General features: G+C 40.7%; 1 protein-coding gene across 2 annotated transcripts in view; it reads right to left on the reverse strand.

The window, feature by feature from the left end:
• MICU1 (mitochondrial calcium uptake 1) overlaps positions 1 to 14,494 on the reverse strand; it is a 264,649-nt gene that overhangs the window by 104,241 nt on the left and 145,914 nt on the right. For both annotated transcript variants that reach the window (XM_003815973.5, XM_055092954.1), the window contains 2 exons: positions 7,893 to 7,975; positions 5,821 to 6,018 (listed from right to left, as the gene is read on the reverse strand). In XM_003815973.5, coding sequence (XP_003816021.1) covers positions 5,821 to 6,018; positions 7,893 to 7,975 — 281 coding nt within the window. The remainder of the gene's footprint in view (positions 1 to 5,820; positions 6,019 to 7,892; positions 7,976 to 14,494) is intronic.

A 14,494-nucleotide genomic window follows, 5' to 3' on the forward strand; every position in this document is an offset into this window, starting at 1 on the left:
TGATGAGAAAAAGACAGAAATAACTAAATGGAACAATAAATCTCCTGGATCTGAAGTTTTAAAGTAGGTAAGTAATGAAATGAAGCTAGTGAGAGATGGATAGAAAGAATGGTGGAATTATAAAACCCATACAAAAGTTATTAAGATACTACTAATCATTTCTATTTTCCTCTTGGCTGTGATGATGAGATTATATTTCATACTCAATGAAAGGAGAAATTACCCAAACTTAGAAAAGTGAAATTAAAAGTGTTTCATAAAACAAAAATTGCTGCCATTTTCCAGATGTTTTATCAGAAAACTATTTCAAAATGAAAGTAAGGCCTTTCAATCATCCAAGTGAGATGACCTATTTATATGCCTGTTGCCATACTAGGTGGCAGTGGGTATAAATGGGAAGGTGAACACACTTATTAAAGGCACAGTGCATGCCCAGTGGTGTTAGGTATGAAATATTTTATTAGTTTGCTAAGGCTCCCATAGCAAAATACTACAGACTAGGACTTTTTCTCATAGTTCTGGAGGCTATACGAGTGTAAGTTCAAGGGGTCAGCAGGGTTGGTTTCCTCTGAGGCTTCTCTCCTTGGCTTACAGATGACTGCCTTCTGGCTGCCTCTTCACATGATTATCTCTTGGGTCTTTTTGTTGTGCCTAAATCTCTTCTTCTTATATGGACACCAGACAGGTTGGATTAGAGCCCACTCTTATCCCTCATTTAATGCAATCACCTCTTTAAAGACCTTATCTCCAAGTAAAGTCATATTCTGAGATACTGGGGGTTGGGACATCAAAGTAGGAATTTTGGAATTTTGATGGGACACAATTCATCCCACTACAAACATCATCTCACTTAACCATTGCCCTGTTTTACAAATGAGGAGCCAGGCTCTGAGAGAATAACTAACTAATCAAATATCACATAGCCAGTAAGTGGTGGGACCAAAATTTTAACCAAGGCCTCATTAGCACTAAAGCCTATACTCTTGCTGCTAGTCATGCTTCCTCAAAGAAGTACAAATGTAGTTGGGAAGACACAGTACTGACTGATGAAATTTTATGTAAGGATGTCATCAATAAAAAGGTACTTATTCTACTGGATGTCTTCGTCCATTTTCTGCTGGTATAAAAGAATACCACAGATTGGATAATTGATAAAGAACAGAAGTTTATTTGGCTCATGGTTTTGGAGGCTGGGAAGTCCAAGAGCATGGCACCAATATCTGGCAGGGGTCCTTTCATGGTGGATGGGCAAGCAAACATGTAAGACAGAGGGTAAATGGGGGCCAAACTTACTCTTTAATCAGGAGCCCACTACCACAGCAATAGACACTTCCATGAAAATGACATTAATGCATTTATGATAGCAGAGCCCTCATGACTCTTAAAGCCCCTGCCTCTTAACAGTGATACAACAGCAATTAAATTTCCAATACATGAACTTTGATCGGGGGGGTGAGGTGGTGTGTAATGAAACCATAGCACTAGACTTATGCCATGATATGGGAAGAATGGATTCAGTATTACTAGCCACTTACAGAACACTTACTACATGTTAGGCTGCATTCTTTCACAAGAGTCTATTGGTCTCCTCACATGAGGAACTGCTGGCTGGCAAAAGGAACAGTCTTAGCACATCTTGGTCCAAAGCCTACAGATAGTTCCACATGAATGTCAAACAAAAGAGAGCCTTCTAGAGTAAGTATCTTAGATACAACTGTCTTTTACATCTCTTTTCTTCTGCATTTGGGTGTAGGCTATGTGTAGGAACACATGCATGAAACCCCTAATCTGCTTTATAATATTTTCCCTCATGGGCATGCTACACAATATGTTTTTTTTTGAGACAGAATCTCACTCTGTCACCAGGCTGGAGTGCAGTGGCGCAATCTTGGCTTACTGCAAACTCCACCTCCCCGGTTCAAGCGATTCCCCTGCCTCAGCCTCCCGAGCAGCTGGGACTACAGGCACGCGCCACCATGCCCAGCTAGTTTTTTGTATTGTTAGTAGAGATGGGGTTTCACCATGTCGGACAGGATGGTCTCAATCTCCTGACTTCGTGATCCGCCCGCCTTGGACTCCCAAAGTGCTGGGATTACAGGCATGAGCCACCATGCCCGGCCTTCTACGCAGCATGTTAGTGGGCTTTCAACTCTATAGCATCTCAGTATGCAAGACAAAAGTCCTATGCTCTGTTTCTCTAGGCTCTCATTTGTGTTTCTAGGAACAAGTGTTGGTTTAGATTGTGGTCAGGCTGGCACCTGCTCAGTGCTCTGGTTGACCCTGTATGTTTTTGCTAAAAGTTTTTTTGTTTGTTTTTATTGTTTTTTTTAAATTTCTTTGTTTGTTTTTGTTTTTGCTAAAAGTATTACCCTAGTTTGTGCTTCTTTAACTACATTTTTTGGACCTACACTCTGTTTAATTGTAATTACATAATTAATAAGGTAAATCACTTACATTCCCAGATTATGTTACAAATACTCCCAAAGAAGACCAGTCTGGGTATATATGCATACTAGGAAGGCAAGGCATATGACTTGAACCCTAGTACATACTAACTCTCACACAAACATTGTTAGATGAGGTCTACTTCTTTCTTCTATACTCTGAGGAGTATATTGGAACATTCCTATAAGAATGCAAACTTCACAAAGGTAAGCACTATGCCTTTGTGTGTCTGTGTGTGTGTATTTGTTGTAACATATCTAGTATATTTTATATATAAAAATACCCAATATAAATCAGTGAACAAAATAAAATTCACTGCCTCAGAAGTATCTGTTTTCCATAGGGTAAAAATAGTAATGTTACCATTTCCAAATAAAGCTCTGGAAGCATAATACTTAAATGCTATTGGACATACATTTTCTTCATTCTGTGAAGTTACATTTTGAACTCCATGATCTGCTACAGTTTACTGTGGCAAGGTAACTGGCAAAAAACAAGAGTACTGTGGTTATTCTGAAGATAGAGCCCTCTACGTACAACTAGACAAAAGGAAAACGTCGCTAACTAGAATATTTAGAAACTGAGGTATTACGATTAATTTATGACTAATTTTCTGGTTTATTGAGAGCTGACCAGATAATGTCTTTTGCTTCTATTATTGTTGAAATCTTTTCAAGTGATTTTCTAGGCTGATGTGTCACATTCCTCTGTATGCGATGAAGAAAAAACCCTTTGAAGTCTAAGCACTTAACCTTTCCTGATACTTACTTAGCCTTGAGCTTTTCACTAGACAGAGAAGTTATCTATCCAGCTGTGCAAGGAAGTTAGAATAGGGAAGCTGTGTTTGCTTCATGTAAAGGTATTGAAAAAAAAATCCTATACAGTATTTAGTTAAGAAAAAAAAAAAAGAAAAAAGGAATAGGGAAGCTGTAAAACTTTTCAACATGGCAAACACTTACTGACCTTTTACTATACAGTAAGTCTTCACTAGGTTCTAGGAAACTGAGACTTTAAGTGAAACAATGCTTAACAAAACCAATGTTACCATAGGCTAATTGATAAAGATGAGAGTTAATTTCCTATGGCACATTTCTGGTCACAAAAACATCAGCATGGCTGGGAGTGGTGGCTCACACCTGTAATCCCAGCAGTTTGGGAGGCCGAGGTGGGCAGATCACCTGAGGTTGGGAGTTCGAGACCAGCCTGGCCAACATGGTAAAGCCCTGACTGTACTAAAAACACAAAAATTAGCTGGGCGTGGTGGGGCACGCCTGTCATCTCAGCTATTCAGGAGGCTGAGGCAGGAGAATCGCTTGAACCTGGGAGGTGGAGGCTGCAGTGAGTGGAGATCACGCCACTGCACTCCAGCTCAGGAGACAGAGCAAGACTCCATCTCAAAATGAAAACAAAAGCATCACCAAATTTCTAAATAAAGACCCAAAACACTTCTAATAGTAAACACTGAAATAAATGTGAGCTATATATATAGATCTAAGAAAGATTGATAAAAACAAGTAAGATAGTCATTTACCCAATTTTTAGTGATTAGATGTCGGTGGTCATAGTGGTGGTGGGTTAAATCAAGAAATAAATGTTTGCAAAGTGAAAATTGTAATAAGTACCTCCTCCTACCATGAAGTTCAAACATAAACAATAACCAATATGGCAGTCTCACTGAGAGCTTTTGCACTGCGTTGTTTATCATCTACTTCATGAGTTTATTTCACAATAATTTGCATTCTTTCATTTTCTAACATGCTTATTCCAGTTCAGGATGGAGGATGATCAGAGACTATCCCGGCTGCTCTGGGTGCAAAGCAGGAACCCACCCCAGACAAGATGCCGCTCCATCTCAGGGCACACTCACACACACCCACTCACTTAGACTGGGACCATTTAGACACTCCAGTGCACCGAACATGTACATCTTTGGGATATGAGAGGAAACCGGAGTACTCAGGGAAAACTCAAACAGACAGGGGACTCCGCACAGAAAGTGGCTCTAGGGGGAAATCAATTTGTTCCCGCTCATCAGTGTTACAACAAAACGACATTGAACGAAACAACACAATTGAGCCAAGTGGGTGGAAAAGGTGAAATCATATATAAGAATCTTGGGGAAACATGGGAAAGCAGATACAGAAGTAACATACATAGTTTAAAAACAACATAGCACCTTTCTCCAATATTTTCACCTGTTTTAGTTATAGTAGTTAATGTTTTGAAATTCCAAATAATATTAAGGTAGGGCGTGTGTTAAAAGAAAAAGAGAGGCCGGGTGCGGTGGCTCACACCTATAATCTCAGCACTATGGGAGGCCGAGGCAGGAGGATCACATGAGGTCAGGAGTTCAAGACCAGTCTGGCCAACATGGTGAAACTGCGTCTCTAATAAAAATACAAAATTAGCCGGGTGTGGTGGCACATGCCTCTCAGCTACTCGAGAGGCTGAGGCAGGAGAATCGCTTGAACCTGGGAGGTGGAGGTTGCAGTGAGCCAAGATCATATCATGCCACTGCACTCCACCCTGGCTGATGGAGTAGGACTGTCTCAAAAAAAAAAAAAAAAGAAGAAAAAGAAAAGAGATTGGGAAACACCAGTGTAAGAGAATTTTTAAAAATGTCAAGAAATTAGAGACTAGATTTTTGTCTCCAGACAAAAATACATATAGAAGGCATTTGATCAATGTTTTGAATGGAACAGAATAGCTAGAATAGCATGATGGTCTAAACTTTAAATGGAAAAGTAAACTTGTAAATCCCCAAACACAGTAAGATACCTTTGCAACTCTCAGCAACATTGCCTTAAACAATTAAAGAGACAGGATCTCACCGTGTTGCCCAGGCTGCTCTCAAACTCCTGGGCTCAAGCGATTCTCCCACCTTAGCCTCCCGGGTAGCTGGGACTATGGGTGTATGCCACTGTGCCTGGTTAAGCACATATATTTTATATTAAGCACACATATTTTTATTCTGACATTTTGTGTTTCCAGCTCTTACTACCTTTGCAATTATCCATCCTTCTTCATTTCCATCTTCTGGTGTCTTCCACACAATAAACAAAAAAGCAGGAATATATGCTCAGATTGAGAACTGCTGTGACCCCTGAGTTTCTTTCTCCACAAACGGAACATACAAAGACAGCTAAGATTTTTCAATTTAGAGGTTTTTGGTTTTCGATTCCAGAAATACTTCACTTCATGACATTTTCACAGAACATGTTGTTTCCTATCTGCTGTCAGTTTATAAAGCACTGATAAGCTTCAAATCAATCAGTTCTCACAGCTGGAGGTAAACGGAAAGAATGCCTATAGTACAGGCCCTCCTGCCCATCAGCTCCACATGTGATGGATCTACTGAGTCTAAGGAAGACCTACCTCAAGCTTCAGAACATCATGCTGCAGTTTACGCTGAAATTCGAGGAAGTTTTTGATTGTCAGCTTTCCCTTCAGATCAGCTCCAAAAAAGTAGGTTGTGAGGGCTGAACACAAGCCAGACTTGAGGGTGTTGCCAGTAGTTGGACGATCTCTGTGGCGCATACCCATACTGGTTTGGGAGCGAATGATGCTCTGAACCTAATACAGAATCAAACCCACATCCAGAAAAATATTAGGAAGTGAGAAAACATAAACATAGAAAAGTAAGAATCATAACTATTGTTTACTATTTGCCTACTCTGTATTATAATTATCTCTTTTAATGCTTACAACAATTTTTTTTTTTTTGAGACAGAGTCTCTGTCTGTCACCCAGGCTGGAGTGCAGTGGTACAAAATCAGCTCACTGCAACCTCTACCTCCCGGGTTCAAGCAATTCTCGTGCCTCAGCCTCCTGAGTAGCTGGGACTATAGGTACACACCATCATGCCTGGCTAATTTTTTGTATTTTAATAGAGACAGGGTTTCACCAGGTCGGCCAGGCTGGTCTTGAACTCCTGACCTCAAGTGATCCTCCCACCTTGGCCTCCCAAAGTTCTGGGATTGCAGGCGTGAGCCACCGCGCCCAGCCTACAATAATCTTATAGGTGCTATTATTATCCTTATTTTATAAATAAGATTGAAGCACACGGAATTAAATAACTTGCTCAAGGTCAAGTGGCTGGCAAGTAGCAGAATTACGGTTCTAACACAGACAGCCTGACAACTTTATAATTGGGATCCTCTTAGAAAATCTCTGTTCAGGAAAGGATGAACATTTGTTTTGGAGACTCAAAAACTCTCTCATGACCAGGTGTGGTGGCTCATGCCTATAATCCCAGCACTTTGGGAAGCTGAGGTGGGTGGATCACCTGCGGTCAGGAGTTCGAGACCAGCCTGGCCAAGATGGTGAAACCCCATCTCTACTAAAAACACAAAAATTAGCCGGGTGTGGTGGTGGGTGCCTATAATCCCAGCTGCTCAGGAGGCTGAGGCAGGAGAATCACTTGAACCCGGGAGGTGGAGGTTGCAGTGAGCCAAGATTGTGCCACTATACTCCAACCTGGGTGACAGAGCGAGACTCCATCTCAAAAAAAAAAAAAAAAAAAAAAAAAGAGACAGGGTCTTGCCTGTCATACAGGCTGGGGTGCAATGGCACAATCATAGCTCACTGCAACTTCAAAATCCTGTGCTCAGGTGATCCTCCCACCACAGCCTCCGGAGTAGCTAGGACTACAGGCACATACTACCAATCCCAGCTAATTTTTTTTCCCCCTGTAGAGATAGGGTCTCACTATGTTGCCCAGGCTAACTAGCCTCAAGTGGTCCCCCAACCGCCTCTGCCTCCCAAAGTGCTGGGATTAAAAGCATGAGTGATTGTGTCCAGCCCAGTTTCTTACCTTATATAATGTACCTGATACTTTCTCCCACTTCCTGGAATATTTGCCCCTTTCCTCATTTTGAGAATACAAAAAATGCTTTTTCCTATACATACAGTTTTTCTGTTTTGAGACCACTTCTGGCAATCATAATAACTGTATCTGGAGAAGCACCATGGTTCTCCAATGGCAGTAGTTCTATGGAAATGTAATCTATTCCTAGGATTTTGAAATTGTCACCTACTATAGTCAAAAATGGTATGGCACCATTTTTCCTTCTCTTATAGAAATCCTTTAAGAAAATATGTAGTCCTTGTATTCTGGAACTGCCTAGCACATAGCAGCTTTTTGGTAAATGTTGAATTGCCATAATTTAGCTTCCCAGTTAGAGGCATTATAACCCAATTTATGTTGGAGAATCGGAGCAACCGTGACCTTAACGGTATGTTCAAATAATTCATTACATTTAGAGTGAAAACAAACAAATAAAACCAACCCACCTGTTCAAAGAATAATTTTGAGAAATGACATTTTAGGTACTTCAAAAATTGGAATAGCCTCTGAGTATACTGACCAAGGCTAAGGTAACTCCAAGGCACATGAAAATGTATTTTAAATATTAATGTATTTAGAGGAACTCTCCAGGAGAACTTGCCTGTTCAAATTCTTCCATATCTACTTCTCCATCTCCATTCAAATCAAACATCTTGAAGGCAATTTCAAAATTTCTCTGAGGAGCTGCAGAGGAGAGAAAAAAAATATTTAGAAGGCATTGACCAAAAATAAATCCCTTTTTAAAGAAAAACAAAAGGCTAAACACTAAAATGTAATATCAAAGTCACCATAAAAGTGACTGAGTCAAAGTCTCAATAAATGGAAAATGAAACTGCATTTATTGAGATCACCCTTTTAGGAATACTCCTTGAAACCAAAAAAGAGTAGTACTACGGCCAGTAAAGACAGCACTTGTCTACCTTTTTGTTTCAACATGCTTTGCCTTAAATGGTTTAGCTTTGCTTTCAGAGACACCATCTTCTTAGCTGTGTAATATTAACGTTTTGTTGCTTCAATATGGTATTACTTATCTGGGCAAGAAAGTATGTCTAGTGTGAGACATATTGCTGCAAAGTAAGAAGTTGAAACACTACATCTTAGTCTTACCCTCACAACAAGCCAGCTTTCTACTTTGTTCTTTCTAGTCTCTTTGTTGTAAGTGCAGTCAGGAGTTCTGGGCATGTCACCCTGCCAACATGGATAATTTCAAGTTGGTTTCTTTTATTAGTTTATTCATTATCACTACAGCTCTATGGTAAGGCAGAAAAGTATACTGTAAGGTACTCAGCCCCCTATTTTAATTTCTTTTTTTTTTTTTTGAGACAGTTTCACTCTGTTGCCCAAGCTGGAGTGCAGTAGTGCCATCTTGGCTCACTGCAACCTCCGCCTCCAGGGTTGAAGTGATGCTCATGCCTCAGCCACCCGAGTAATTGGGATTACAGGCATGTACAACCATGCCTGGCTAATTTTTGTATTTTTAGCAGAGACGGGGTTTCACCATGTTGACCAGGCTGGTCTTGAACTCCTGACCTCAAGTGATCCACTCGCCTTGGCCTCCCAAAGTGCTGGGATTACAGGTGTGAGCCACCGCGTCTGGCCTCAGCCCCCTATTTCAATCATGTCAGCTGCATACACAAATTACTAAATATACTTAAATGGTAAAATTAAGCTGAAGTTTAAATAACAAAATGAAAAAATGCAAAGCTTGACAAAACTTTCCCTTAATGATGAAAGCTTTTCAAGGCTTCTTTAGTGTTCCTAGATCAGTCATAATATCATTAATATACTCTGTGCATTGGAATAAAACATAAACTCAATAGCCCTCCTCCCTTCCCATACTAAATGTTCTGATAAAGAAAACTAAGTTGTTTACTTCCTTCCTTTGGTGCTTCAAATTTATACAGCTCTAGAGAATAAACCAAAATAAATATTCTATGTGTCCTTATACTAGTGAATTAAAATTTCAGTTAACATCATTTACATGAAAAAAGTTAAGATTTTATGCAGAGAAAAAAGTAAAATGAACTTTGTATATTATGCATAATTGTTAGAGAGGCCATATTCCCATCCTGCTCATGAATTTGTCAACAGAAACACTTTCTGGGCTCAAATTCCATTTTCAGGTAGTTAGGCAGCTAGGCTGGAAACTCCTGGTTTTTAGTTGCCTGGGTGAATCATGTGTGTGTCAGCTTCCAATTGTCTGCTTCACTTGATATTGACTTCCAATAGGTTTGCTTTCCTTTAGGCCAGAGACAGGGTTTCAACATGTCAGCTAGGCTGGTCTTGAACTCCTGACCTCAAGTGATCCTCCCACCTTGGCCTCTCAAAGTCCTGGGATTACAAGTGTGAGCCACCATGACCCAGCCTTCAATTGCTGGGAAGGATGCAGCTGGGGGAATTAGTTTTGTATATTTGTTGTCACTTCTCAAATTTTTGCTACCTGTCTGAATGTTACATTTTACTGAGGAGTTACTATGTGGCAGGCATTGAGCTAGATAATTGGAGGTGTTTATTATTTGACTTCATACTCTCAATCTTGAAAACTTTCATTTCTTTATTGTTTAAACAGAGGAGGATATTGGGGCTCAAAGCAGTTAAATGGCTAGCTCAAAAATCACACAGCTCCTTTTTGGCAGAAGTGGGAATTGAACTTAAGTCAACACTGACTCCAAAGCCTACAAACTTTCCTTATGTTCCAAGGCCTCTAATGTGAACATAGAGGTACTTAAAATGATAAACACACACTCTTCATGCTGACACGATTTGACCTAAAAACTAAGCAACAAAACATGACACAGTGGTTATGTCAGTCTCTGCAAAAGCTGAACATTCCAAGTTGATCATCTCAAGGAGATAACCAATATCACAGAAACACTGCCTGTGTTATGCTCAGGAGTTTAGGCTTGACCGTAGTAAATGGAAGATCCACAGGCAACATTAAACTCTCAGATAGGTTTGTCATGTGTTTTTGTTTTTTGGGACAGGGTCTTGTTCTGTCACCTAGGCTAGAATGCAGTGGCACAGTCATAGCTCAATGCAACCTCAGACTTCTGGGCTCAAGCAATCCTGCCTCAGCCTCTGGAGTAGCTAGGACTACAGGTGCGTGCCACCAAGCCTGGATAATTTTTCTATGTTTTGTGGAGATGTGGTCTCACTACATTGCCCAGGCTGGTCTTAAACTCCTGGCCTCAAATGATCCTCCTGCCTCAGCCCCCCAAAGTGCTAGGATTATAGGTGTGAGCCACAGCACCCGGCTGGTTTGTCATGTTTTTTTAAACTTCTGATTATAAATCTCTTCAGGTGGAAATGTTCTCTCTTATTCTTCCTTATTTTGTCACACTTGGCCCACTTCACTCATATATGTTATTTGCCTAATTCCTGTAGATACTTGAGAATGTAACAATGGCAGAAAATATGAAGCCACTGAAGGTTTTAAGTAGGAGAGTGACACAATCAAGCAATTATAAAGGACTTCTCCAGCTACTGTGTGAAGAATGAGTTGGAAAAGAAAGGCCAGCTTTAAAGAAGATCAGAAGCCCTTTTAAATGTTGAAAATGCGAACTGCAGTGATGGCAGTGGTAATGGAGAGGAGGGAACACATTTGAGATACCCAAAGAAGGCAGAAATTATAGAACTTAATGATTAGTTAGCTGTGATGAGTTGAGAGTGAAAAGGAATGACAGCATGACTGGCTTAGACTACTGTGTAGCTTGCATGGCATGAAGAAAGAGAGCAAATAGATGTAAAATGTTTGAGAAATAAAATGATTTCAGACGGGATCTGCTAAATTTAAGGGGTCTCAGCTTATGCAGATGAAGATGTTCAGGAGACAGCTGGAAATATGGGTCTAAAGCTCAGTGAGAGAGGTTTAAGCTGGGATTTATGGGCATACAAGTGGCTAGCTGCAAAGAACCTGAAAGGAAGTTGCCCATGCAAAACTGAGGAGTGACGAGAAGGTCAAGAAAAGGGTAGATTGCAGGTGGAAGCCAATGTTTAAAGTGCAACGAAAAGGAAAGGAGGCAGTGACAGAGGAAGCGGCATCACAATATCCAGAGGAATACAGCCCAAATTAATAGAAATAGGAAAACATTTGATAAGAGCCAAGTCAATATGCTCCCATACATGAATTAAAGCAGTATCCCCATTCCCTCTCTCCACAATTACAGAGGTGACACAGACTGCTTACAACTTCAGCTTTATCAGGATCTTGTAGTCTTACTGTCCTGTGAGTTCCATGAAGGCATGTGCCCAGATCATTTAAATGACTGAATGAGTTATTCTAGCATATTATGGTTAATATCACCTCCTACAACTAAGGTTAAATACACTTTACCAAACAAAGTATACCCTGTAATGCTTGAGGTTTCTCTGTCTTTTTATCCTGGTATAGTTCCTTTCAAAGTACTGGCTTTATGTGGAGCAACTGAGAGTGCTTGTTAAAGTACATGCACTGACACCACAGAGGCCATGAACCTGTGCTCGGGCCACTGCTGAGGCAAGCTGGGCTGCAGCCTTGGACATGCTCACTTGGGCCTCACCAGCCTCTCAGGGCCAGTCTTTCTAGAAAGAGCTCTCAGCCTATTCAATTTCATTGGCTGATCATGTCAAAGCATATGGGACAAACAAGCCAAAAACAAGCTTCCTTTAAGTGAAACATGCTACACAGTATATGATGTCAAGTGATTCTCTTGTAAACTTATTTGTCTCCTCTCAAATGTAGCCTTCAGGGCAATTTTTAAATCTAGTTGTTTTGGAAAGCTTATGGCATCCTGTGTTTATTCTAACTCATAATCTGTTTCCATAGAAAGGTTCTGAAAGAGGAATTTTGGTTTTTGTTTTGTTTTTTGTTTTTTTTTTTAGACTGAATCTTGCTCTATTGCCCAGGCTGGAGTGCAGTGGCATGATCTTGGCTCACTGCAGCCTTTGCCTCCCAGGTTTAAGTGATTCTCATGCCTCAGTCTCCCAAGTAGCTGGGATTACAGGAGCACACCACCACCCCCAGCTAATTTTTGTATTTTTAGTAGAGACGGGGTTTCACCATATTGGCCAGGCTGTTCTAGAACTCCTGACCTCAAGTGATGCACCCGCCTTGGCCTCCCAAAGTGTTGGGATTACAGGCGTGAGCCACGGCGCCCACCCTGAAAAAGGAATTCTTTTGAATGCTAGGCTACTTAGAGTGAAGAGTGAGGCTTTCCCCCCTGCTAAAACAGCATAATTTACTCTCTACACGATTTCCAAAATGGTCTCAACAAGTGTTGAAACTGATTAGAACAATAAGACCCTACACAAAGTTTGTTACTATACACCTTTCACTTAGATTTCCTTAATAATCTTTGCTACTAGGATACAGAGCTACATTAGGTCTGTTCTGGTTACAAGTCTGTTTCTATAATATTATTCCACCATTGACAATCATGATAATAATAATGACAACTCTACACTGTTTCCTGAAGCACATTTTTTCTGTTTTGTTTTAGTAAAGAGAAAAAAACATCTTTTTCTATGTGTATTGAGTCACATAATCAGATAAACACTAGCTGTCCTGAGACTTTCACTGGTTGATTTCATGGCTATTTCTCTCACTGTTCTTTAATAGAAAATGCATAAGGAATGGTACGGGTAGGAATGGTTGAACTAAAGTTCTAATTCTGGCTTTTCCAATAACCTAATGAGTCATTTGCTGCCTTACATTATTTTTTGGTAGCACTGATGGAATGATGAAAAAATGAATAGGTTAGATTCTAAACAAGTTTCTTATTTTCTATTGGTTTGATTCTCCTATCAAAGAATTCTTACCTGTCCCATTCCTGTTTTAGAATGCTAGAGGATAAATGAGGTAATTGATATGCAATGTCAGAGAAATCTGAGTTTTGAAAAAAACTTCCAGAATGTTCCTCTATTCAATGATGAGCTTTCCACTGAATTTGTAAGGATGATCACACAGCCTCTGATTATTTCTGAGGGAGAGGTCACCACTTCTGAGGTGTAAACATTGTTGACCATATTAAATGAGCTGTTTTTTTTCCTCATGCACAGTCCAAATCTACCCTGTGTAGCTCCTAAAAACTGTCATAGTTTAATCTTCTAGAGAAATAAATCTGCTTCTTCATTTATATGATGGCCCTCTGAATACATATAAACTATTATCATGTCTCTAAAAAGGCTTCTTAGAACTTGCTTCCAAAACCTCAACATCATAATAGCCCTCGTCTGGGGGGTACTTTAAATGGTCAATGCCCCCATAAATGCACTATATATATATATATATATATATATATATATATATATATATACATATATTTATTTATCTATTTATTTTATTTTTTTTTTTTTTACAGAGTCTTGCTCTGTCGCCCAGGTTGAAGTGCAGTGGCGTGATTTTGGCTCACTGCAACCTCCACCTCCCGTGTTCAAGCGATTCTCCTGCCTCAGCCTCCTGAGTAGCTGGGATTACAGGCATGCACCACCATGCCTGGCTAATTTTTGTATTTTTAGTAGAGACGGGGTTTCACCATGTTGCCCAGGCTGGTCTCGAACTCCTGACCTCAAGTGATCCACCCGCCTTGGCCTCCCACAGTGCTGGGATTACAGGCATGAACCACCACGCCTGGCCCCTTTTCTCTAATTCTAAAATAAAACAGAAAGAGGGCAATCATCTCGGGGAGCCACTGGGTCCTTTTAGCCATGAAGACAAGGAAACTACCCCACTTCTAGGAGACCCCAGCTGGGTCTAGCAATAGCCTCAATAACCCATTGAATAGCCAGAACCAGATGGCTGGAAGGCATCTTGCTTGGCTGGCTCCTGGTTGTCCAGCTTCTGGTCAATGTGTGGCTTCTGTGCCTTCTGTCTGTGTTGCTAGTGGTGCCACTGTGCCACTGTCTGGGGGCTGCAGGTCAACTGCACCTAGAATGCTTCATCCCAATGCTGCTTGCTCTCCAAGCCCTGAGGCAGAAAAGCAGCTGGAACACGAGATCAACCACATTATCCAGATGATTACTCAGGACTTTGTGTAATTCTGATATTGCTTAGTAAGCCAGCCACTGAGAAAGCATGGAGGAAGCATGGCGGCCATGAAAGGGCTGGCTCAGGAACTTAGGAGGAGGATGGGCATGGTGGGACAGTCATGCGCTCGCCCAGAGGATTCTGATTCTGTGGTTGTCACCTACAGAGCTATATTTAGGCAAAGAAGGCCACTGCAGGGA

This window comes from Pan paniscus, chromosome 8 (assembly GCF_029289425.2).
Source record: "Pan paniscus chromosome 8, NHGRI_mPanPan1-v2.0_pri, whole genome shotgun sequence".
NCBI lineage: Eukaryota > Metazoa > Chordata > Mammalia > Primates > Hominidae > Pan > Pan paniscus.